General features: G+C 44.5%; 1 protein-coding gene and 1 long non-coding RNA gene across 3 annotated transcripts in view; one reads left to right on the forward strand and one right to left on the reverse strand.

The window, feature by feature from the left end:
• Positions 1-5,019, reverse strand: part of ANOS1 (anosmin 1) — a 180,077-nt gene extending 175,058 nt beyond the window's left edge. The window contains exon 1 of one of the 2 annotated variants that reach the window (XM_053891890.1): positions 4,696-5,019. In XM_053891890.1, coding sequence (XP_053747865.1) covers positions 4,696-5,019 — 324 coding nt within the window. The remainder of the gene's footprint in view (positions 1-4,695) is intronic. The other variant, XM_019417786.2, reaches the window with a different exon arrangement.
• Positions 5,020-8,134: 3,115 nt separating this feature from the next.
• On the forward strand, positions 8,135-10,328 carry LOC109248272 (uncharacterized). The gene is made up of 2 exons (XR_002071989.2): positions 8,135-8,318; positions 9,602-10,328. It is a non-coding gene; the product is annotated as an uncharacterized LOC109248272 (long non-coding RNA).
• Positions 10,329-26,287: the final 15,959 nt, after the last annotated feature.

The raw sequence follows: 26,287 nt of genomic DNA on the forward strand, positions 1-26,287 counted from the left end.
GCACACCCCATGTTGCACACTTGGCGGGGGAGGGGTTCTCTCTTCTCCCTTCCCTCCTTCCTGAGTCTGGCTTCTCCTTGTCCCTCTAGCCCATCTCAAGGCACCCTCCAGGCATGAGTCAGGAACAACAAATTGTGAAATGCTGCTGATTTGGCAGACAAGTGACATGCTCCGATATTTGCACGTAACACTGGCAGTGAATATAAAGATGAAGATTAAAATCCAAAGGACTAACTTTTCAATTTTTCTTTACTGCAAATGACATTGAATAGCCAGTTTGAAACGCCATGACAAACTGAAAGAGCCACGGAAGGAAAAGTGTTTTATATTTTAGTTCCTTGAACAACACTCTTTTTTCTTGATATTTGAAATAATGGCCCATACGTTTTCATTTTGCACCGGGTCCCAAAAATTCGGTAGTCAGTCTTGAAGTAAATTAACCAACTAATCAAGGTGCCTGGGTGGCTCAGTCGGTTAAGCGTCCAACTCTTGGTTTCAGCTCAGGTCACGATCTCAGTTTCATGAGTTTGAGCTCCACATGCACGGAGAGTGTGGAGCCTGCTTGGGATTCTCTCTCTCTCTTGCTCTCTCTGCCTCCCTGCCCCACTCACTCTGCCTCTCTCAAATAAATAAATTTTAAAAATCTAAAAAACTTTAACCAACTAGTCAATAAAATCCTAAAAATAAGAATAAAACTGGGGTGCCTGGGTGGCTCATTCAGTTGAGCATCCAACTTCAGCTCAGGTCACGGTCTCGTAGTTGTGGGTTTGAGCCCTGCATCAGGTTCTGTGTGCTGACAGCCCGGAACCTGGAGCCTGCTTCGGATTCTATCTCTCTCTCTCTCTCTCTCTCTCTCAAAAGTAAACATTAAAGAAAATTAAAAACAAAAAAGAATAAAACCAAGGACTTGTAGCCACCCAGAACCCGGCTCCACTATTAGCTGTGTAAGTAACCTACCTTCTCAGCACCTCTGTTTCTTTATCAGTTAGGAAACAAACACTACCTTCTTCGGATGGTTCTGGCACTTACTCATCTTCCCGTTGGTGTCAGCTCCGTTGCTGCCATCACTTTCATTATCCCCACCATGTTCCATGCTCTCTGCCTTGCCAGCAGGTACTTGTCCCCCATGGGACCCACGTGAGGCTGGAAGTTCAAGGAGGTGGTCTGCCCACACCACCCACGTGCCCAGTGGCCAAGCCTACGGGAGAGCAGGTCTGCCTGGCTCCAGAGCCCACATGTCTGCTCCACACCCCACAGCCCAGATCTCACGTTCACAAGGAGGCCCTTCCCAACCACCCCTGTTGGGGGCATTGTAACGCCATCGTGTACGTGATATGTGCAAACGTGCAGTGTGCCCAGTGCCCCGCACAGGGAGCCAAGGGCTGTGCCAGATAACTCCAGAAGTCCCCAGTCACCATTCCCGCCTGCATGGATCAGCACCGAGTCCCGCGGGCTTCCGGGCCCGGGTGATAGCTACGTGGCCGGCAGGTGATGCCCACCAGCACCGCAGAAGCGAAGGGACCAGGTGCACCCCATCTACCCAAGACCCTACAGCCTCATCACTTTCACAGGAGGCTGGAAAGTGTGTGGAATTGGGGCAGAGACCACTCAATTGCAGCCTCCTGTGCGGGCCTGCTGCTCCAGGGCAGTGCCCCCAGACGCTCCAAGTCTTTGTCTACACCATGAGTGCGGACGCCGGGTCCTTCCTAGCCCAGCCCTGGCAGCTCATGTCGTGGTTTCACGGTTCGTGAGTTTGAGCCCCGCGTCGGGCTCCATGCTGACAGTGCAGAGCCTGCTTGGGATTCTCTCTCCCTCTCTCTCTGCCCCTCTCCAGCTTGTGTGAACTCTCTCTCAAAAATAAATAAATAAACTTGAAAATACATAAATAAATAAGAGAAATGGATATTTGTGACTATGTTCTGTAGACCAGTCCTCTGCAGGCTCCTTCGCCTACTGCCTGTGGATCTCAGTAGCCTCACCTTTCCTTCCCTTGAATGGACCGTGCCCCTTCTCACTGTGTTGTTCCCCTTGAGGGGGTCTTCAACTCTGTAGGGCTCTTGAGACCAGCCAGGGGGAAGCATTCACGGACTGCCTGCCCGTTTGCCATCAGAACGCATCTGTCTTACCTCTTCCTGGTGCTGACCAGGGAAAGGAAACTTGAGGGGTAGGAAGTCAGCCTGTGCATTCTGTTGTGATGCAGTTTGATTGTCAGGAAGATTTGCGAGTCTTCAACTTAGAAACTTGGGCTTTGAGCCCCGACTCTGCCCACTGTCCAGCATCCTTGTAAGAACTGAATAGTGCTTTAAAAAGCACTGAACATGTTTACTGCAGCCGGCCCTGCAGAGTTGCTTCTCTGAACCTTTTTCTGGTTTCTCAAATTGAAAAATTAAAAAGCAATTGATAGGACTGCATTCAAAACATGCAGACACATTTATGCCACAGTCAGATCTCCTCCATCTCTAAAATCAGCAGTGGAGGGGCACCTGGAAGGAGCTGTTCCACAAGCCTCCTCTCGCCCTGGCCTTTCCTGTTAACAAACAACACGTGCCCTGGAAGGAGCTGGAAGCAGCCTGACCTGCATCGTCGCCCAATTATTTAACAAGGGGGCAGGGACAGGGAGGCTCCAGGGCTTATGAGGAGAGTGAGGTGCTGCCTTTTCAAATCTGAAGGAAGCTTAATCCGGGCAATTTAGGTAAATCAGATAGGCATTACCAGGTTAGGGTTAAACCTCCAAGAATGGCTTGGCAATTGATTGCAGAAACAGCAGCTATTAAGTCCTGAGTAATTTGCAGCTTACCCCACCCCAGCTAATTAAAATGTAATCAGGATTGTCTGGCAATGTGTGTTCCGTCAGCAGTTTTTCTTGTGAAGAGAAATCATGCCAGGAGACCACAAGAAAAGCCTTTCACGGGAATTGGCTTGATCTAAACTGCTTCTTTAGCCGCTTAAACTGTAAAACAAATAAATTATAGCAACTGACAATTCAATTAGAAAGAAAGAAGGAAGGAACGAAAAGATACTCTTTCTCTCCAAGAATGGGTTGCTCTGTTTTGTTTTCTGGGGCGGATTAAACCGTAGTGTACATCGCATCTTGTCAGGAGAGGGGCTCTGGCAGGGCAGGGCGGTTTGGAAACCAGGTGGCCGGGGAGGAGCCCTCTCCAGGATGTCCGCGTCGTGTCAGCGCGGAACAGGAGAACGCGGTTTTCCCTTTCTCCACAGAGACGGGAGGACCGCAGCGGCGGCCAGTTCCTCGGAAACCCACTACGTGTTGCACGAATGCGCACTCACGCACATGCACGCTTCGCGAGCGGGTGCGATCTCTGAGGATCCCAACTTTGAGTTCTGTGCGACCCGGCGCTAGGTTCCATTAGCTCTCGGGCCACGAGGGACATCCCCAAGGCTATGGAGATTCGTCCCAAACTCTACCGTCATTACAATCGCCTCCTCTCGCAGCTTAGTAGCCGGGGCCCCTTGGAAAGCCCCCTGTGGGAGGTGGGAGGGGCGCCCAGTTTATTTCCCAAGATCAGAGGGCTGATCTTGCAAAGATCCCGGGTCTCCTTCTGGCCTCCACAGCTTTCCTGAGGCAAGAAGGAAGGTAAAGCTTGGAACAGGTGAGCCGCTAAGGAGAGAGGCGGGAAGGCCGTGGAGAGAACGACGGCACACGAGAGAAATAAGGCGTCTGCGAGAATGATTTCACACCGTGCGCACTCGTGTGTGTGCTGGGAACAGGAACAGGACGCGCCTCCGCAGAGCCGGCCGGCCGCGCAGATGCGCCCCCCGCACCCCGGGTTCCCACGCCGAGACCTGCGGGGACCCTTGCTACTGTGGCTCCCCGCAATCCACAGGCGCAAAGGCGCGCTTCTCTGAACCTCCGACGTTCACGCTCATCCAAACGCACGCTCTCCCATCCTCAAGCAGAAGGTCGTACGGGGCCCGGGGGAGTCACCGACCCCGGGGCTCTGCTCTGAGCACCCAAACCCGGCCCTCCAAGTCCCGTGTCCCGTGCATCGCTTCCCTTACTCTGCACACTATCCGCTGGCAAGACGGAGAAGCTCCGGAGCTCCAAACTGGGGCGCGCACAGCGACCCTCCCCCCCGCCCCAAACCCACACATTCTGGAACAGACTACTCGGCCCCAGCGCCCCGTCTGCGTCTCCAAGGCGGGTGGGGGGAGGGGGGGGCGCGAGCTCCCGGCCCGCGGATGATGAAAGCGGCGCTCAGAAGAGACAAAAGTGTCGGCCCGCGGGCACCTGCGGGGCTGGGCTGCCCGCGCGGGTCCCCAGGCGCGGCTGGGCGCGCCTCCCGGCCTCCCTCCCAGCGCCGGCGGCACCGAGGGCCCCGCCGCGCCCGGGACTTTGCGGGACTGGCCCGGAGCCCCGCGCGCGGAGTCGGGGGAAACTCACAAGCGCGCACACGCAGCCTCGGAATCTGCACGGCGGCTCGCCCCCTCCCCAGACAGCGCCGCTCGTTTTCCGCCGGGAAAGGAGAGCTGGCAAGGATGCTGCAGTCTCGGGTTCCTTCGGAGGAGGCGGCTGGGGACGGGGGCTCGGCAGCCCCGCTTGGAAAGCCACGCCGAATCGGGACGGCGGGATCCGCGCGCCGAGCGCGGCCACAAGTTGGGGCGCCCAGGCCGGGAGGCAGGCGGCGCGCGCGCCCCCCGCCACGGCCCGCGGCGCCAGCGCGGCGGTTCCCGTACCTGGAAGTGCTGGAAGAAGGCGGACATGCGCGTGATCTGCAAGCTGAGGCACCTGGACGAGCAGCGCGCGCGCTGGACGCTCACGGCCGACAGGGACTCGTCCAGCCGCCGAGCGGCCGCGGCGCCGGGGCCGCCCGCCAGGCAGCCCCCGCAGGCCGCCAGCCAGAGGCAGAGGGTCAGGGCCGCGCCGGGCGCCCCGGGCACCATGGCTGCAGGTCGGGGGCGCGGGCGCCGGGCGCTGGCCGAGGCTCCCAGCTCCGCGCCGGGGCCGCACTGCCGGGGACACCTCGCGGCCGCCGCAACTCCGCTGGAAAGTTCAATCATTCAACTCCAGCCCCGCGCCTTCCCCGCCAACCTCCTCCCCGCTCGGCCTCGGGGGGCGGGGTGAGGGTGACAGGCGGCCGCGCCATTGGCTGCGAGGAAAGTGAGTGACAGGGGGGCCGGGCCGAGGGCCGTGGGCCGGTCTAAGGGGCAGCGAGCCCCCGCGCTCAGAGGCTGGGCGGCGCGGACCCGGTCTCCCCCGTGCGCCCCGCTCTGGGTGGTCGGGCTCCCACGCAGGCTCTCCGGCAGTCCGCACTCCCCCCGCCCCCCACCGTCCAGGTGATAAACCGCAGGTGGGAGCAAGCCCGGGCCTGCGATGTAGCTGCCTTCTTGGAAAGGAGGGCCCGGGGACCCCCAAGGGCGTCCAACCCGCCCAAGGAAGGACGCAGCGCCTGGAACTTGGAGGCTTCCTCTCCAGTTTGTACCCCGGGTCCAGACTCCGCTCATACTTTCGCATATTCGAATTTCCTTTTTTTTTTTTTGGTCCCAAATAGTGGAAAAGAACTAAGTAACAGAACTGAAATGGGCATTTCAGTGACATTTTCCTTCCTCTCCCTCCCTCCCCCATTCCTTCTTTCTTCCTCCCTTCTTCCTTCATTATAATGACCTGGAAACCCATGTGAGTACCTAGCAAGTGACATTTGTTAAACAACAGCCCCACACTCGCTGTTTCCTTGGGTGTCTGTTTTCCTGGTAAGCGCTACTCTCCCAGTGTGGTGATTCCAAACAGAAATCTTTCCCAAACCCTTCCCCATGTATCTGTCCCAAGCCTCTTGGTTCAGCCTTTGTAGCAGGAAACTGCAGCCCCACTATTTCTTTCCATCTTTTCCCGTGCTCTCTCAGCACACATGTTCTCTGTCCCCAGAGAGGGCCGTGCCACAGAAAGAGCTGGGGGCGCAACCCTAAGACGGTACCTGGAACAGAGTTTATGCTTCCCTGAGCTCCATGGGGAAGGGACAGCGCTCAGTCTCCTGGCTTGTAGAAGCCCCGAGAGAGGGCCGAGATGGGATCCTGCAGGCTGTGCTTGAGGCATGGGGATATTTATTTAACAGGACTGAGTCAAAAAGAGCCATGCACACCCCTTTTCAGGTGCAGACCACCTGACTGACGTCCCTGTGCCCTGACGGCTCCACATGCTGTACAGAATGGCACACGTTCTAAACCCCAGGACCTCCATCGGCTCCCAACTAAGCACAGAGAGGGTCTATCTAGAGGCACTCCGCCTGCCCAAAGATACATCACAAAGTCTGGTTACTCTTCACCTAAAGCTTAGACTCTTTCCAGTATCCAACCTTCCCTCCCCACCCCCACCCCATTCTTCTGCACATTCTCCACTCTGTGATTCTGAGCTCTTCCTGTTAAATTATAATGACAACCATCTACAGTTATCCTATTATACCTATGGTTCTTTTTCAAGTACATCACTTTTTTTTTTTTAATGTTTTTTCACTTTTGAGAGAGAAAGAGCAGGGGAGGAGCGGAGAGGGAGGGACAGAAGATCCAAAGTGGGCTGTGCACTGACAGCAGTGAGCCCAATGCAAGGCTCCAACTCAGAACCATGAGATCATGACCTGAGCCAAAATCAAAAGTCAGATGCCTAATGGACTGAGCCACCCAGGCACCCCTCAAGTACAGCATCTTCTGTGTATATTTCTTCACATAGTTAAGTCAGCAAGACCAATACAATTCATTGCTTAGTGTGTTTCTCAATGATTTTTTTAAATGTTGTTTGTTTATTTATTTATTTGACAGAGCAGGGGAGGGGACAGAAACAGAAAGAGACAGAGAATCTCAAGCAGGCTCCATGCTGTCAAGCCCGATGCAGGGCTTGAACTCACAAACCACGAGATCGTAACCTGAGCCTAAATCAAGAGCCAGACACTTAGTCGACTGAGCCACCCCGGTGCCCCTCTCAATGCATGTTTAAAAATCAGGGAATTCAAAAGTTTCTGTAGGAAGAAGTGACTTCGTGGGTGTGCACCCTGCACAACCGTACAGAGCCCCACTATAGAAGGAGCCACACTTGGTTTAATGTTCTGTCACCATCTTGGTTTTAATTTCAAACAAGGTTTGAGTTGTGCAGCCAGCCCTATGTGTACGTTTCAGCATGACAATACTACCCTTGAGCAGGAAACGTTAAAAAATGTAGGCATGAGCTCAATGGTTTGTTTAAAAGATGCTCAGAAATGTGAATGGAAATCTTTCTCGAGTATGTTAAACACGTACTATTGACCAAGAGTGAAGAAGCTAACCTTGGCGACCCCAAACTGGAAGGTGTATACAGCCTCACAGCAGTGAATGGAGGTGTCCTCAAAATCGCTTTCTCTGGGAATTGCTAAAAAAATGTCCAAAAGCTGTGGCGGAGCATTTAACTTTTAAAGTTCAACAAATACCTGGTCTCCGTGGAGGCAAGGATATTATGCATGCCTACATTTTCTTATATCTTTGATTTATAACTTTGCATGTCATATCATGAAATTTATATTCTAGAAAGTGAAATACGGACAAGCATGCTGAGCTTTTAAAAACAGCATTTAAATGTTCAAAGGGATCACTGTTTTTTTTTTAAGTGTGCTACTTATATGGTTTCCATAGCATATGCATGTCCATGAATAAATGCATTTTATAATAAACCACAACAGAGAACATCTAGTTGGTTGAACAGAAAGCTTGGGATTAAACATATAAGGCCACCTTATGCATATGTTAAAATTATACTTGTGGTTATATTGCTTTCTTGTTTTAGACTTATCACAGACATCTTCTGTGGCTATGCTGGCCTTTTTTAATGTTATTTATTTTAATTTTAGTTTAAAGTAACTTTTAAAAGGAAAACATTTTGGTAAAGACAGAATAACAGTTGTAATCTAACGTTTTTTTATTCTGCATACATGTGCTCAATTTACTATGCATTTCACCCTGCAACTTGGCTGGGTAGGAGCTCTCTAACGTTTTTTTGGAAGTTTATTTATTTTGAGAGAGAGAGAGAGAGAGAGAGACGGCTCGCAAACAAGGGAGGTGCAGAGAGAAAGGGAAAGAGAGAATCCCAACCAGCCTCTGTGCTATCAGAGCCCAATGTCAGGCTTGAACTTGTGAACTGGGAGATCATGGCTTGAGCCAAGCTCAAAAGTTGCATGCTTAACCGAGTGAAGCCACCCAGATGCCCCAGCAAGCTGTCTAACTTTTGATAGGACTGGTTAAGCTCTGTACGTTCATGAAGATCCACTACATGAGAGGAGAGCCATTACTGTATAGAAGGAATGACGGACAAATGGATGGGTCAAAATCGTCCAGCTACATTGGTAAGAAAGAACTTAGCATGCCTTTCCTCAAATTCAACTTGAGCCCTCCAGTCTGAATTTGGAGAATAAATGAAACTTATATTGACTTCGGTTTGACTTTATATTCACAAAATATCCGTCCAGCAAGGACAGTGGAAAAGGGTCTTAACTAACTCTTTATTTCTATCTATGTGAACAGCGACCAACTGTGTGACCCGTCTTGGTCAGGTTCTAGAAGAAACACACAAACAAGTCCCTCATTCACAGTTTCCAAAAAGTTAGCTATGCTCTTCCTTGCAATTTATTTAGGTTATTAGTTTCTTCTTCTTTACCCCTTCCTTCCTTCCTTTCTTCTTCTTCTTCTCCTTCTCCTTCTTTTTTTTTTCCTTTTTTTTTTTTTTAACGGAGAATCAGAACCGTATACTAACCGTATACTCCAACACTGGGGTAGGGCACTGGAATCTCAACTGTTTTTTTTTTTTTCTTAATGTCTATTCATTTTTGAGAGAGAGAGAGAGAGAGACAAAGAGCATGAGTCAGGGAGGGGCAGAGAAAGAGGGGACACAGAATCCAAAGCAGGTTCCAGGCTCCAAGCTGTCAGCACAGAGCCTGATGTGGGGCTCAAACACACGAATCATGAGATCATAACCTGAGCTGAAGTTGTATGCTTAACCGACTGAGCCACCCACCTGCCCATGAAGCTTTGATTTCAATAACATCTATGGCTTTGTTATTTTTTAAGGTAACTTTTTTAGGTATACATGTTGATATGGATTGGACATATAAATCTCTTTCTTAATAATCACATGGCTCTACTTTTTCCAGTACATTCCAGAGGAACAACATACTGTTAGACTCATTTTTTTCAGACTAGCAGCTTGTCTTTTCAAAAGCTTTCCAGCTGCACTTGATAGGTGTAAGCTATAAAGGAAACAAGCATAATCTTTCTCTGATATGCCCCTCCTGGAAAAGCAAATAGATAACTCACTCTAAAATTGGGGAAGACCAATACTTCAATTTGATGCCATTTATGAGGCCCCCCATCATTGGTTATAAGTTCTAAGGGACAATGAAGTTAGGGAAGGGAACTCACATATGAGTTTAATTGCCTTCATTGATGATGTAATAACATGCACCTTGTCTCAGAAACTGCAATTGACTTCTGGAAAGGAAAATGTGAGAAAACCGAGAAATAGGCCTTGTTAGACTCATTCTCACGTCTACATTTGCAGGCTAAGTCCTCACAATTTTGGTAACAGGACTCTTCTAGATTCTTCCTTAACTGTGTTTTCCTTCTTCTCCAGACTTTACCCCTTCTGCTTAGCTCGGAACTGCATGATCCAGGGGATACCCAGAGCTCTGAAGAGGAAAAGATAGCGACATGGGCAGCGTGGGATGCCGTTAACAACTGAATGGATAAATATCAGATTTCCATCTTTTGTAATACGATTTCAGGCAAGAATGGGTTGAACCTCTGTGGTACTGTTTGCTGCCCTGGTCCCTGATGGCCAATTCCATCCTTTTGCAAATGAAAATAACTTTTTGCGTAGGGCCATTGGATATACTATGCTTTGCAGAAAAAGACACATTCAGTTGCAATCATCTGTGGGTGATGTTGTTTTTGTTTTTGTTTTTTTGGAATTATCGTGCAATGTAGATATCCCATTGGGGATAAATTAGCATATGACACATTTCTTCTTAGGCAAGATTATAAAAATTCAGTTACTGCATATACAGGTTTCAAGGTACCAATTCTATTCATTACCTAAACTGCTTTTGGTTTTGTGCAGTTGAAGAGTAGTTTAATGAGACTTCTAAAATTTGGGGACAAAATATACAAAAGGATTATCACATAACATGATTTCAAGCTACTACGTCTTTACCAGAGTTTGTCTGCCTTCCCTCAGCCCTCCTTTCCCCCAAAGTCACCATCAATCTATCAAGTAATATTAAGTTTGGTACCCGTTATGTAAGCATGTGAAGAGCCTATTCAGTCATTACTAAAATTAAAACAACCACTAAAAAATAAAATGTGTGCATTTTCATGCATCAAGGATCAATTGTATGGTGACTGTGATATTCAACTGTGAATGCTTTTTCCCTCCCAGCACCTACCACCAGAAGTTTTTAGCTTTAGCACATTTAATGGCCTCCGCTGGTTTTATTGTCTTACTGAGCATAGTGCCTGCTGAACCATGTGGTTTGGAAACCATGGGGTTTGGAAAACGAGTGTTTTCAAAGGATGTTCAAAGCCAGTAAAGCTGAAATCTTGTCCCAGTGACCAGGCAATGGACTGATTTTAGCATAATTCTAACATCATCTCATATATAAGCAGTGGATATTGAAAAACATACAGATAGCCATGAAGTTTGTGCTACTTAACAGTCAAATGCAGGAGACCATTGAAAGTATAAAGAGTAACTTGTGTATCTCTGGCTCTAGACATGAACAAAACATGACTGGTTTGCCACCAAACTCCTATTTTCAGAAGCATAAGCTATTACAAGAAATTAAATGTATATCATTTTTACTAAATCTTTAATGATATAACTTTAAAAACCTCATTTTTCCTCTTCTGACTGGCCTAGTTATCATGTGAAATAATGAATTTTCCAGTAAAATTCATACTTAAAATTGTGTAAAATCACACTTTTTTAAGCTTTCATAAAAGGAAGTTCAAATAAACAATCATACTTTATTCTGTTCTGTTCATGAAAAGAAACCTATGTATTCTGTTTAAAGACGTTAGTGGGTTTTTCTTCTTTGATCTTTCAAGCCCATTGAAATTTACATTGAGCCATTGTAAAGACCATAGATTTGGAGAGCTCTGAAAATTGAAAAAGGCAGCTTTTAACAGGAAACAGCGCCACATGCTGGCCACATTCATAAAATGCGGCCACAGTCCTTCATCTGTGATAACCTACTGTTATTAGGACTAAATGGTCAACTCTAGAGCATGAACCTCACTGGGAAAATCATGCAGTGTTCTCCGTTAATACCAACTAGATTAATTGTAGTGTGGATTTAAACACAGGAAGACCTTCCTGTATAAATGCAGTCACGCTGAACTAAATGACAGGAATGAGTACTGTAGTCTTCAAATGAATTTTTTCTTAGCTTCTGAACACTTTTCAACCTCTTCACTACAACACTGAACGACAATGGCCGACTGTGTGTGTGAGTTGCATTCAAAGAAGCTTCTGTTGAGAACACCTTTGCAACTTACACACTGCTTGCTTCTTAAGATTCACAAAATACCATGGGACGCCTGAGAAGCTCAGTCAGATCTGACACTTGACCTCAGCTGAGGTCATGATCTCACAGTCTGTGGGTTGGAGCCCTGCATCAGGCTCTGCACTGATGGCACAGAGCCTGCTTAGGCTTCTATCTCCTTAAGTCTGCCCCTCCCCTGCTTGTGCTCTGTGTCTCTCTCAAGATAAAGAAATAAACTCTTAAAAAAGAGATTCACAAAATATGAGAATATATGAATAAAATTCACCCCCAGTGGAAACTAATACAAAGAAAATTGACAAGCTTTATCTACAGTGTCAGCAAAAACAAAGAAGACCAAAGAAATGCCTTTCAATGCTCACGGACCACTTTAGACAAGATGAACCAAGAGTCAAGAGATTAAGATAAACACATTTAAGCACAAGAGAGAAGTACTGTGTCACCCTGGCAATATGTGAGTTGATGAATGAAGCAGCTAAGGCATGAATTGGTACACCTCTGCATCCTCAGGGGTTTGGGAGAAAAAAGCATCCCTTAGGACTGAAACAGAACAAAAACAAAAACAAAGTTTTGGTTCACCTCTGGCATTTTTCTACAGTGGCTATCTGGCTCCAGCTGGAGAATATTCTGCTCTGTAATTGAATTTTGGGCACTTCAAGGAATTAGAAATCAAAGGTCATTCCCTTCCCTCCTCTTCTCCATGCTGGTGCTTCTGTAGTTGCTAAGGCCCACCCCTTCCTCACACACTCACACACCCTTCCACACAAAATGTTGCCTTCGAGTTCCAGAGAGGAACTCCCTTTGCTCTCTTTCCTCAGCAGTCCTTTGCCAGGGCTCCCTTTGCTCTCTTTCCTCAGCAATCTGTGTTTCCTGGAGCACAGATGGACAACAGGGATCAAAAATGGTAACTGGAATTGTCCTGTTGCTTCCGTGGGATTCCTAGTGGGAATGTTTTTCCCATGGTCCTTCTGGACACTGCACCATGTAGAGAAAGTACTCAGTGACACTGTCACAACTTCTCTGTTCAATAAGAACTTAGGTTAAGGAGCCAGCCTGTGTTCAACCCCATTCTTTTTCTTCTGCCACAAACAATTCTTGGCTACTATTCTGGATGATGATAGTTGGGTAGCATTCATCTGTGAGAAATTTATCTTCAACATCTTGATATTCATAATATTTCTCATCTGTGTGAGGACCGTGTTAGCAGAGATGTTCAGTTGAAGGCATCATACAGGCTGACATGTTCCTGCATCATGGATATGTAATAAGCCAGAGAATGTACAAGACCAGAGCTGGCTCACTCACATTACCAGTTGTCATTACAGAAATTACTGCTTCCTGGCCTTATGCATAATGGATGAAATGAAGAGAAATAAGACTTTTCCTGTTTTCGAAGAATAAGGTGCACATTTTTTATTATTTATTTAATACCAAAGACTGCCCAGATGGAGGTTTTGTCCCCCCCCTGCCACCACCACCAATCAAGTGACATTATAACTAGATCTGCAAACATGTTTAAATTATGACTTTACCATAATTGCCTACTCAGATCCTAAGGGATTATATAATAAATGATACCATTTGAAGACCAGAAGAGTGAAGAACACCATTTTGGAATCACCCCAGTGTTGAATTTGGAATCCCCCCAGCTGTAGCAACGAGGGATGTGTCTCCTATGCAAATTCCCTCACTTCTGTACATCTAATCTTCCCCATGTAAAATAGAGATCTTAGGAGAAACCAACCCCCTGGATTATTTTGAGATAATCTTTCAAAAGGACTAGGTACAGACCTTCAATAAATAATGAGTGCTCAAATGAGGCAGGGTAGATATAGCATTTACAGCATTAACCAATGGATTTATAAGTTTGGTTTTCATTTTTAACTACCCTTCTGTTTAGTATAAACTTTGTATCAGGGCTTCTTAACTGTGGCACTATTGACATTTGGGGCCAGGTGATTTGTGGTGGGGAGCTATGCTGTGCCATGAGGAGCCTAGCTGACTGTCACCCAGTAGAAGCCAGCAGCATCCCACCCATCCCCAACAATCATAACGAACAAAAACGTCTCCAGATAGAACCATGTGTATCCTGAGAGTCAAAACTGCTCCCAGTTGAGAACCACTGATTAGGGCAAGCATCCTGTAGTTTACAAGAGTCTATTCCCTTTAAAGGAAAGAGAAAAATGATGTTTGGATGACTTCTGTAGTGGGCATTACTTTCTGAACATGAAAGCCAAGTCCACTTTACAAAATGATTCACCGAAACAGCTTATTTGACAAAAATGGTGTTGGTGAGATATGAATGAGGACAGACTAAAGAGGAAAGCAAATACCCGGGGAAACCACTATCTGCTTCTCCAGAGTATTCAAGGCAAGTGCTTCAACTTAGAATATTCTCCGAAAAGAACTCACAGTAGATGTGAACACAAGAGCTACTATTGACACCTGGGCAAACACTCTACCTGATTTTAAACATTTTCTTTAAGACTAGTCAGTGTTTGCTATATAAAATTAAATGGTGGGAGTTAAATTCTACATTTTTTCCCACTTAACTCTTTAAAAAATTTTTTTAACATTTATTTATTTTTGAGAGAGAGAGGCAGAGTGCAAGCAGAGGACAGGCAGAGGGAGAGGGAGACACAGAATCCAAAGCAGGCTCCAGGCTCTGAGCTGTCAGCACAGAGCCTGACGTGGGGCTTGAACTCATGAACCACAAGCATGACCTGAGCTGAAGTCAGTCACTTAAGTGACTGAGCCACCCAGGTGTCCCTTACTTAACTCTTTTTTAGTCATCGTTAAGGTAAATATATATAAAATAGAGTTAATTTACAGAAAATAAAATACACAGATTTTTAAAGAGACAATTGAGGGGGTGCCTCGGTGGCTCAGTCAGTTGGGTATCCAACTCTTGATTTCAGCTCAGGTCATGATCCCAAGGTCATGGGATCAAGCCCCATGTCAGGCTCCATGCTGAGTGTGGGGTCTACTTAAGATTCTCTCTCTCCTTCTGCCCCCTACCCTGCTCGCACTTTGTCTCTGTGTCAATAAAACAAAATAAAATGAAAAATAAGGGGACAATTGATGGCTCTTAACAAATTCTGCAGTTGTGTAACTGGCAATACAGTTGTGCTACAGAACGCTTCTGTCATCACAAACAGTTTTCTCATGTCTGCATTAATCTCCTTTGCTCACCCCAGCCTCTGGCAACCCAAGATGTGACTTTTGTCTCTTCCAGGATGTCCTGTAAATGCGATCATATGGGATGAAGCTTGGGGTCTGGCTTTTTTGTACTTAGCGTAATGCTCCTGAGTTCTACGTATCTCATGCCAAAAGAGTTCGTTCCTTTATTCGTACTAGTTTTTTTTCAAAGTATGGTATGGAAGTTCACTCATAGCATCAGAGTTATCTGAAATTACAGAAACCTGAAACAAATGGGAATTCTTCACAGTACGTTCTCCTCTCTGCTTCCCAGCAAGCATTTCGGCCCACTGAAAGCAGCAAGCCTTGTTACAGCTGCATCCAGGGAAGGGCAGCCAAGGGCAGCCAAGGGCAGGGAGGCACCAACATTTGACGCCAGGGCAGACGGCTGGAACGGGGTCTGAAGCTCTGTCCCAGGTGAAGCAGCTTCAAGCCCAAAGCTTCAGAAGGCAATACTGATTTACCCCACAGAAAAAAACCTGAATTAGGCCCAGGGAAGTGGGGATGAAGAGCTCAAACCATGATCTAACATGAGAGAACAGATCAGGAGTCAGATCAAAGATGAATCCAGGGGGCACCTGGGTGGTTCAGTCAGTTAAGCGTCCGGCTGGAGATTTCAGCTCAACTTATGATCTCACAGTTCGTGGGAATGAGTCCTGCACTGGGCTCTGTGCTAATGTCACATAGCCTACTTAGCATTCTCTCTCTGTCTCCCTCTCTCTCCCTCTCTGCCCCTTCCACACTCATGCTCTTTCCCTCTCTTCCTCTCTCTCAAAAATAAAGAAACATTAAAAAAAAGATGAATTCAGGACTAGAGAAATATTTCCTAAATAAAACCCAGAACACATTAACTAAAAACAAAAATAAAACATTGATCTATTCAGCTATATTAAAATTAAGACAACTTGTTCATCTGAAACATCTCAAAGAAAGAAAAGAGACTCATTACAGAGTAGAAGAAAATATTTTCACAGTATGCACATCTGACAAAATATTAGAATGATGATTAGAGCATGAATTCCTACAAATCATTAGGAAAACAGCACAAATAGATCAACAGAAAAATAAGCAAAAGCTTTGAACAGACATGGACCGATGAGGAAACACATATTTCTAAAAGACATATAAAGAAGTGTTAGGCATCATTGGTGGTCAGGAAAAGAATACCTAAAGTAAGACCAGAGTTCTTTCACTTCCTTTCTCTTGGCTAAAGTGTGTGACCAAGTGTAATTCGGAGAGTAGGAGGCTCCATCGCAACTTTAAAAAAAATTTTTTTTTAACATTTATTTATTTTTGATAGAGAGAAGCAGAGCATGAACAGAGGAGGGGCAGACAGAGAGGGAGACACAGAATCTGAAGCAGGCTCCAGGCTCCGAGCCATCAGCACAGAGCCTGATGCATGGCTCGAACTCACGAACCACAAGATCATGACCTGACCTGAAGTCAGACACTTAACTGACTGAGCCACCCAGGTGCCCCCACACCTTTTATACATTGGCGGTGGGGGTGTAAGTAATGCCATCACCCTGCAAAAGGGTCAGGCATCATTTCTAAACAACTGACCAATCCCATGGCCAATGACTCCTCAATTCTACGTCCATGCAACCCAAGGGAAGCTACTGCATGTATATCGTACAAATCATGGAGAAGCATGTTCGCAACAGGACAGCTCATGTTATCAAGACCTCGCGACCAACAAAATGTGTATCAGTGGGAGAGAAGATGCATAAACTGTGAGGTATTCCCATAATGAAATAGTGAACAGCTGTCAAAATAAATTAATTACCAAGATGTATATGTTAAAGATCAACCTTGGAACAGGACCAAGAATAAAACAAGAAGGGAAACATGCCAACAGAGTACATATGGTACAATATCCCTGTTAGGGAGTTAAAGATACCTAGAATAAAAAATATATTTATTAGTGAGCATATACAGGCAATAAATAAATTTTAAAAATAAAAGGAAATAGGTGACATAGATGGCAGGATCATGGCAGACAAAGCAGGAGGGATTTGCTGGTGTCTCTTACACTATTAACAATAATGAATTAAACAGCTAGTTGACTATGTAAAATGGGCTATTGCCAGAACAATGGTCAAAATGTGATGAGCCAGGAATTATAATTTATCCAACTCTATGTTCCTGAAATTTAATAAAAAAATAGAATGAAGTGAAAATAAAAAAAAAAACACAGTGCCAGACACTATGTGTTCATTTGAGCAACATTTCAAGGTCCAGGGCTTCTACACAACGTTTACTGAATTCTTTGTTGAAAGAATGAACCAAAGAGCAATTTTTCTGGATGCAAAATCAGAGAAGAATAGGGTTTAGCAATTGAATGTTATTCTTGTGAATAATAAGCAAGAAAAGATAGTGTTCAAAAGTTGACCTTGAGAGTGAAATCGCTCCAGAATCTGTAGAACTGGTTTGAATCCCTAGTAAACAACAGGTCACTGTCAGAAAAGACTAGAAGGTAAAAAATAGAAGAGAGGGGATGGGCTTAGCAGGAAACTAAAAGAACAACATGGTTTAGACACCCAGCATCTGGAGTTCACTGTCAACAATATGGTCTTCTATGGGCCCGTGGCTACCTACCGACGGGGGACATTTTGCTTGTCAGGTCTTCACTCTTCACTCTCCCAGCAGATAAAGATTTGAGGATCGCCCTATACAGATGATATTCAAAACCATGGGCTGAATGAGATCATATGGGGAGCAAGCATGAGTCATAAATGAGAGGGGCTACAAGAAGACAGAGGGATTAAAAGAACGTCACAAGCCTGAACATTAGTTACTACAGGAATGTAGCCTTCCTCAGATGCATGAGTTTGGTGCAAGTTTTGATTAATGTAATATTAGGAAAAGTTATATGCTCCTAACATGTGTCTATACTAGATATAAACTAACCTAATCTACCTAATCTTTAACCTAAACTAACCTAATCTTTAGCTCCATCCATCATTGGAGGTCTTTGTGCTACTCTCACAGTTTTGAATTGTTTTCTCTATGTGTACCCATGCAGACAAGATACATCAGTTGCAGGTGGTTTTGGTTTCCTGCTTTATGTCATTTGGATCAGTGCTGCTCAATGCTGGTGACAGTCAGTAATTTAAAAAAAGGCAAATGCCCAGACCCTGACACCTGACGTCTTCATTTACTTGGTCTTGGGTGGCTTAGGAATCAGTATTTTTAATTTATTTTTATTTTTAAAAAATGTTTATTTATTTTTGAGAAAGCATGAGTGGGGGAGGGGCAGAAGGAGGGGGGATAGACGATCCAAAGGGGGCTCTGCGCTGTCAGCACAGAGCCCAATGCAGGGCTTGAATTCACAAACCGGTGAGATCATGACCTGAGCCAAATTTGGGCGCTTAACTGACTGAGCCAGCCAGGTGCTCCAGGAATCAGTATTTTGTAAAGCATGTAGGTGATTCAGATGCCACCCTAGTTGAGAATCAAGAATATTTGTCCCTAAGTTCAAACTATGTTTTTGGGAGAAACAATATGAATTTGATGAAAATTTACCAACCCACATCAGCACTCCTGATATTCTGGACAGATCATTCTTTGCTGTGGAAGCCATCTTGTGCGGGTAAATGTTCAACAGAATGCCACTAACCCCTCCCACCAGTGGGACAAACAACAGTGTCTCCAGACATTGCCCTGTGTTCCTTGTAGGACAAAAATGCTCGCCTCACAAACTACTTGTGTAACCAGTTCTCATGTTACAATATCCAAGTAGTACTTTAGTTCTAAGAAGAACCAAAAAAATAAACATGTTCTTCAGTTAAAGCAGCGATATGTATGTAATCATGTGAAAGAGAGAGACAGGCAGACAGTATTGTTAAATGATGTTCTGGATGACATTTTTAATTCAAAATTAACCAACAAGAAAGTTTTCCATTTCTTTAAGTTTGCATTTCTAGATCTCCACCTCTACCCAGCCTTCAGCCCACTCCCTTTTCAAACAGCTTCAAGAAGCCTTACTTCTTGTAAAGATGACTCCCCACCTCCTCTCCCAGGAAGGCTGTAAACAGCCCCACATGCCCCCACCTCACTACCAGCTAAAGCTTCCTTGGCCCCCTCCCAACAAACTGCCATGTACTGGCTTTTTCACCTCCGTCAGCTACCAGAAGGAGCCCACCGGGAGGGAGGAATGAATATAGCATTGCTTCTCCATCCGCTAGCCTTCTCTTCTGCCAGGTAGAAGGGAAACACAATTCAACAGGTTTCTTTGTTTCTCATGTGCTCCCCTGCCCCTCCCACAGGCCCATGATTTTGTGCTTTACCTCTCTAGCAACAAGTTAAATAATATCCTTCCATTCAGTGACCCTCTGAGCCTCTTACTATGTTTCAAGCAAAGATCTAGTGACTCTTGAGTCTCTTACTATGTTTCCACCAACGTCCTAGACATTAGGACACAATAATGGACAAAATCCAGTCTCCGCTCTCGTGGAGGTTACTTATTAATAGGCAGAGGCGTCCACGTTGTCTAGATAACAGTTGCCCTACGGTTTGCATTTTCCTATTGTGTGAGCGCCTCTTTTAAGCAAATACTCAACTCATGAGTTCTGTAGTTCCAAAGAATGCTAAGGATGAGCTTTTGAAATGTGGAACTTGCCTACACAGGTACCTGAATGCAAGTGGGTGCTGTCACTGGTCTGCTGGCAGCATTTTGATTCTGCACTTCATCTTGAGAGGTCGACAAGCATTATTGACGTCACGTTGAATAAGCTCAGAAGCGATGAATTTTTTAACACCAACTGCAGGCCACTCAACAGCCCCGACAGTGAGCTGCAGGTCCCGTGTCATTGGTGCCTACGTGGCACTGGGCCAGTCTGGGCATCGTTGCTGAATTGAATGCAGTCTCACAGAAGAAGGGGCCTTGTGGGGCCGTGTGCATTGGTGAGCCATGTGACTCAATCACAGCTCAATGCTGGAAGCCATCTAAATGGCAAGCTTCCAACATGAGTGAGATAAAACAGCATTCACCATGTCAGAGCTGTGAGAATGGCCTTGGGTTCTGCCCACGTTGGGATCTGCCTGGCTGGTGCACAGACTGAACACACACAGTAGACACTGCTAGGTTTCAGCTTAGCCAAGCCATTTGTGAACAAGGCCCTTGGCATTTAGGGGTACGTCTGGGAACAAAGGGCACCACTGAGCCAGATGCTTTGCTTCATGGGGGACAATGACACATCAAGTCACTGCGGCAGGCAGAGAGATGCTCTGGGGCCAGGGCAGCAGCCTTCCTGAACAGCCCATTTCAGTCAGACAACAAGACATGCTGGGTCCTTCCCACCCTGTTAGTCACTGAGTTAGAACCGATGCACCCTGAAATGGGAGTATTGGGCAGAAAAGTCACAAGGGCTCTGCAGATCAGGTGTTCATCCTTGACAAGCAGCCATGACAGCCGCTTCTGGGTGGAAGTTACCGTCTTTGGCCAAAGGCTCCAACTGGCAAATCATCAGACATAAAGAACATAATTGAAATGGGGTGTGAGTGTCAGGAGACCCCCAAATACCAGTAATTCTCTGCATATGGCTCTTCGTGGTGGGGAGATTTGCCCCCGGCACTGATGGAACAGGGGAGCAGAGGCAATATGTATGTCAGCTCCTGCTACGGGTTCACAGGTACATGCAACAAAAGCAGCACCCTACACTGGCCCCCAAAGGCCCCACTGACAGAAGGTCACTCAACATGCCACTGGAAACCTCATCCCCAAAAAAGTCAGTTGAATTGGGCTGCTCCCTCACCGCAAGGACAAGGCAGCATGGTAACCTGGGAGCCAGCATTCAACACAGCCATACCAGTTGGACTCTCTTCCCCACCCAGAGTTCCCCAGCTCAGCCGGACAGTGGCACATAGCCTTTAATTCTGCCTGGGGACAGGGAGACCTTGTCTCCAATCCTAATGATCTTCCTGTTCCAGCCACAAGGCTGAGGGATGGAATTATGGAGAGAGAGAAAGAGCAGATTCAAGGCAGGAGGTAAAGCACATTTATTTCTGCTTTCAAATGCCTGGGAGATGCTCATGTATTCGGTTAAGCACAGAGTTTATTTTTCCTCATCATTGAATTATATACTGTTGGAAGTCAGGAAACTTTTGTTACAAATCAGCCGGAAGCTTCTTGCAAACTCAAGTCGAAAGCCTGAACAGTAGTCCAATGAGATGTGCAGAGTCGTTACTTTCAAACATGACCTTCAAATACTCCTCAGCTATACTTTGTGGAAACATATGATTACTCTTGCCACCTGGTTACAACTTGGATGGGTTTTCTGTCTCTAGGCTGAATGTGTTGCAATTATTTATTTCCAATCTCACAAGATTTCCAGAAGATATTTTAAAAGTGATTCTAGAACTGTCATTTCAGATGTTACAATTACATCCACTGACTGTACTGACTTTTATTTTTTGTGCTAAATGACTAGCCTAGCAAATGTGAAATTTAAGTGAAAAACAAATTGTAGATTCAAAATAAAGTAATGAAGCTGAAGACATAAAGATGTTGGGAGATCATCATTAGCTGGGTTTGTGGGACTTGTGCACATGATAACATGACCGACGAGGAAAGCATAACATAAAATGCATGGTATATGGTTATAGCTGCAAAATGTGAGACCTGTCTTTATATCTATTTACAAAGTTCTACTAGATGGCTTAAACATTTTGAGTTTGGTGACTGTTACCTATCTCACTGTATTAAAAACCTCTGTCCTTACAGAGCTATTCACTATTTCTGTCCCCATTAAATTGGTATGATATTTTAAGAAAAATTTACAAGATGTGGTTTTCCTGCTCTGTATGTTGTGTTCTCTATGAATGATCAAGTACTTGCTCATATCTTCTAAAAATATACTAGGGGTGCCTTGGTGGCTCAGTTGGTCAAGCGTCTGACTTAGACTCAGGTCATGACCTCGTGGTTCATGAGTTTGAGCCCCACTTTGGGCTCTGTCAGCACAGAGCCTGACACGGGGCTCAATCCCACAAACCATGGGATCATGACCTGAGCTGAGACCAAGAGTCAGACACTTAACTAAGCCCCCCAGGCACCCTAGAATGACAGTGAAGTATTAATTGGAAGTTTCACAAATGTTAGCATTTTCCTAGAGGGTTCAGCACCCTCTCATTTGACTTGATTTTTGTTAAGAAGTCCTAAATTGTTATATTACCTGGTTTTTGGTACTTTAGGATTTAATATTAACTAGACTGCAAAAGAAGTATTGTTCTGTGAGTCTTACAGATGAAGAAATGAAGGCTCAGAAATTAAGCAACTTGCCCAGTGCACACAGTAAGTGTGGAACTCTTTCCAAACCCAGGTCCAGCTACATGCATTTTGCATTAGACATCCTTGCAGACACCAAAAATGAATAAAAGGATCTAGTGGAAAGATGAGACAAATGGAAAGGCAGAATAAATTCACCCATGGCTTCCTCTGTAATGACATGAAGTTAAAGGCTACTACTAAAACCTTACACAGAAGTAAAAGATTTGTAAGTAAAAAGTAACACTAAGAAGAACGATATTATCCCAGTGAACAAAGGATATGCAAAGGATCACACTAGTCAGAAGATTAAGTGACTACAGGTCAGAAGTCAAGAGGAGACATTGCTGACCAGCTTAAAATGTCTAGAAACACTGATTCCCAGATAGACAGATGGCCAGCACATATGGCCACATTCTCATCTATGGAGCAGAGGTCAGGAAATTTTACAGGTGATCCAGGAGTCTAAATTAGGGGTCAGTAGATTATACCCCAAGGGCCAAATATCCTGCCTATTTCCTGTTTCTGTAAATAAAGTTTTATTGGAACACAGCCACTCCCATACATTTGTGTAACATCTACAGCTGCTTTCACACTACAGGACAGATTTAAGTACTTGTAACAGAAACCTTTTGATCAACCAAACTTAATATATTCACTACTTGGGCCTTTTGCCAACACTGGTATAAAACACAGACCAATTGTTGGGCAAATATCATTCTTCTTCTTCTTCTTTTTTTGGTTCTGCCTATTTGTTTGTTTTACATTTTTTAAAAGGTTTTAACTTTAATTCCAGGATGGTTGACATTATATTAGTATTTCATCCTTCCCCTCCCCTTATCCACCTTCCCTCTGGTAACCATTAGTTTTTTCTCTATAGTTAAGAGTCTGTTTCTTGGTTTGCCTCTCTCTCTCCTTTTTCCTTTGCTCATTTGTTTTTTTTCTTCAATTCCACCTATGAGTGAAATCATATGGTATTTGTCTTTCACTGACTTATTTCACTTAGCATAATACTCTCTAGCTCCATCCACATTGTTGCAAATGGCAAGGTTCTATACTTTTTATGGCCAAATAATATTTCATTGTGTGTGCGCGCGCGCACACACACACACACACACACACCACATCTTCTTTATCCATTCATCTATTGAGGGTCACTTGGGCTGCTTCCATATCTTGGCTACTGTAAATAATGCTGCAATTAACATTGGGGTGCATGTATCCTTTGAATAAAGTCTTTTGAATTATTTGGGTAAATACCTAGTAGTGTGATTGCTTGATGATATGGTAAGTCTGTTTTTAACTTTTTAGGAACCTCATACTATTTTCCAGAGTGGCTGCACCAGTTTGCATTCCCACCAACAGTGCAGGAGGGTGCCTTTTTCTCCACATCCTCAATAACAATTGTTGTTTCTTGTGGGGTTTTTTTTTTTTTTTTTTTTTTTTTTGCCATTCTGACAGATGTGAGGTAATATCTCACTATAGTTTTGATTTGCATTGCCCTGATGATGAGTGATGTTGAGCATCTTTTCATGTGTTTGCTGACCATCTATGGGTCTTCTTTGGAGAAATTTCTGTTCATATTTTCCGTCGATTTTTAATTGGATTATGTGTGAGAGGTTTTTTTTTTGGTGTTGAGTGTTAAGTTCTTTATATTTTTTTGATTCTAGCCTTTTATTGGATATGCCATTTGTAAATATCTTCTCTCATTCAATAGGTTGCCTTTTACATACTGTCTATAGAAACTCTAAAGGCCCCACCAAGAAACTGCCAGAACTGATAAATGAATCAGTAAAGTCACAGGATACAAAATCAATGCACAGAAATCTGTGGCATTCCTATACACTAATATTGAAGCAACAGAAAGTGAAATTAAGAAAATGATCCTATTTAGGGGTGCCTGGGTGGCTCAGTCGGTTAAGCATCCAACTTTGGCTCAGGTCATGATCTCGCGGTTTGTGAGTTTGAGCCCCATGTTGGGCTCTGTGCTGACAGCTCAGAGCCTGGAGCCTGCTTCAGATTCTGTGTCTTACTCTTGCTGTCCCTCCCATGCTCATGCTCTGTCTCTGTCTGTCTCTCAATAATAAATAAATGTTAAAAAAATTTTTTTAAAAGAAAATTATCCTATTTACAACTTCACCAAAAACAATAAAATAGGAATAAACTAAATCAAAGAGATGAAAAACCTGTAGTCTGAAAACCATAAAACATTGATGAAATCATAAATTCAAGACTATGCAAAGAAATGGAAAGATATTCCATGTTCATGGAATTGGAAGAACAAATACTGTTAAAATGTCTACACTACCCAAAGCACTCTATAGATTTAATGCAATCCCTATCAAAATACCAACAGCATTTGTTTACAGAATTAGAACAAGCAATCTTAAAATCTGTATAGAACCATAAAAGACCCCAAATAGCCAAAGCAACCTTGAAAGAGAAATGCAAAGCTGGAGGCATCACAATTCTAGACTTCAAGTTATATGACAAAGCTGTAGTCATCAAAACAGTATGATACTGGCACAAAAACAGATGCATAGATCAATGGAATGGAAGCAGAAAACCCAGAAGTAAACCCATAACTATATGGTCAGTTAATCTTCAACAAAAGAGGAATGAATATACAATGAGAAAAAGACAGTCTCTTCAACAAATGGTATTGGGAAAACTGGACAGCTACATGCAAAAAAAAATGAAACTGGACCACTTTTGTACACCATACACAAAAATAAACTGAAAATGGATTAAAGATCTAAATATGAGACTTGAAACCATAAAATTCCTAGAAGAGTACACAGGCAGTAATTATTCTGACATCAGCCCTAGCAACATTTTTCTAGATATATCTCCCAAGGCAAGGAAAACAAAAGCAAACATAAACTATTGGGAATATATAAAATAAAAAGCTTTTGCACAGCAAAGGAAACAATCAACAAAACTAAAAGAATGAATAGCATTCTTAATGTCACCAAACCACTTGGTCCACCTCTTGTCTGTGTACTGTTGCCCTAGTTTTTGCAACCATATACTTTTGCATGGATCCCTGACACTCTCCTTTCTGTTTACTACTTCACTAGCTCTCTAGAGGGTGTTTCTCCTTCACACTTGACCTTCTCACTGTTGGCCAATGTCAGCAGAGTGAGCCCTTCAAGTGCATAGTAGATGATGCTGCTCCCCTCCTGTCCACCCCCTGACCCATGGCTTCCCATCACCGTAGATTAAATCCAGTCTTTCTCCCATGGCCTGCACAGCCCTTCCTCATCTGCCTCCTCCCTCTGATCTTGCCTTCTCCTCATTCTGTTCAATCTGGCCCCAATGCACATCTTGCTGAATTCAAGCTTGCTCTTCCCTCAGTGGATTAGCAAACGCTCTTGCCCTTGCCAGAGACATTTTTACACCACTTCCTCCCTTTCTCTTCCATTTCTCTGCTTACATGTCACCATCTCACTCTTCGCCCCAAGGAAAACACTTCCACAAACTGCAACAGAGACACTCTTAGTTGTCATGAGTATTGCATTTTGAATGTCATGAAACAAGAAATGGCAAGTTTCCTCAAAATTCTCAATACATGAGTAGATTTTCATTTCCCTATCAACAGCATAACCAAAAGAAAGTTATAAAATGGATTGTCTAAGCTGAGAACAACGTTTTTATCAAGTTCTTGTGACTTTTCCATCTCTAGTACTAAATATTAACTCTCAGCCCTCATCACCCACTAGACCCTGGTTCATTTTTCTGACATTTATCTCTGTCTGAAGTTGTATTATTCATTTGTACATTTGTTTTACTTACTCAGTTGTTCTGTATCTCTCCAATTAGAATGTATGCTCCACGAAAGCAGGGTTTTGTCTATCAAATTTGCCACTGATGACACAGAACAAGAATTCAGTAAGTATTCACAGAATATTGGATGAAACTTCTATGTTTACAGATGAAATGTGATTGTGTAATTCATATATCCTGCTGTTCTGTTGATGGGATTTACATCCTTTGGAACAAATCGAGGTTAAGATTCTACTTTATACTCTGTACTCTCTCCATGATGTGTTACCTGGTGCCCCTCCTCTTTCTGACTTGATCTGATACCACTTTTCCCCTTTCAGATTAAAAAAAAAATGAATCTGTGGGGCACTTGGGTGGCTCAGTCAATTAAGTATCCAACTCTTGATCTCAGCTCTGATCTTGATCTCAGGGTCATGAGTTCGAGCCCTGAATATGGGTTCCATGCTGTTGTAGAGACTACTTAAAGAAAAAAAAAAGAATCTGGAACATTGCTGTCCTGCTTACCCTTAGA

Source organism: Panthera pardus, unplaced genomic scaffold (genome assembly GCF_024362965.1).
Source record: "Panthera pardus isolate Hobbes unplaced genomic scaffold, ASM2436296v1 HiC_scaffold_27, whole genome shotgun sequence".
In the NCBI taxonomy this organism is placed as follows: Eukaryota; Metazoa; Chordata; class Mammalia; order Carnivora; family Felidae; genus Panthera; species Panthera pardus.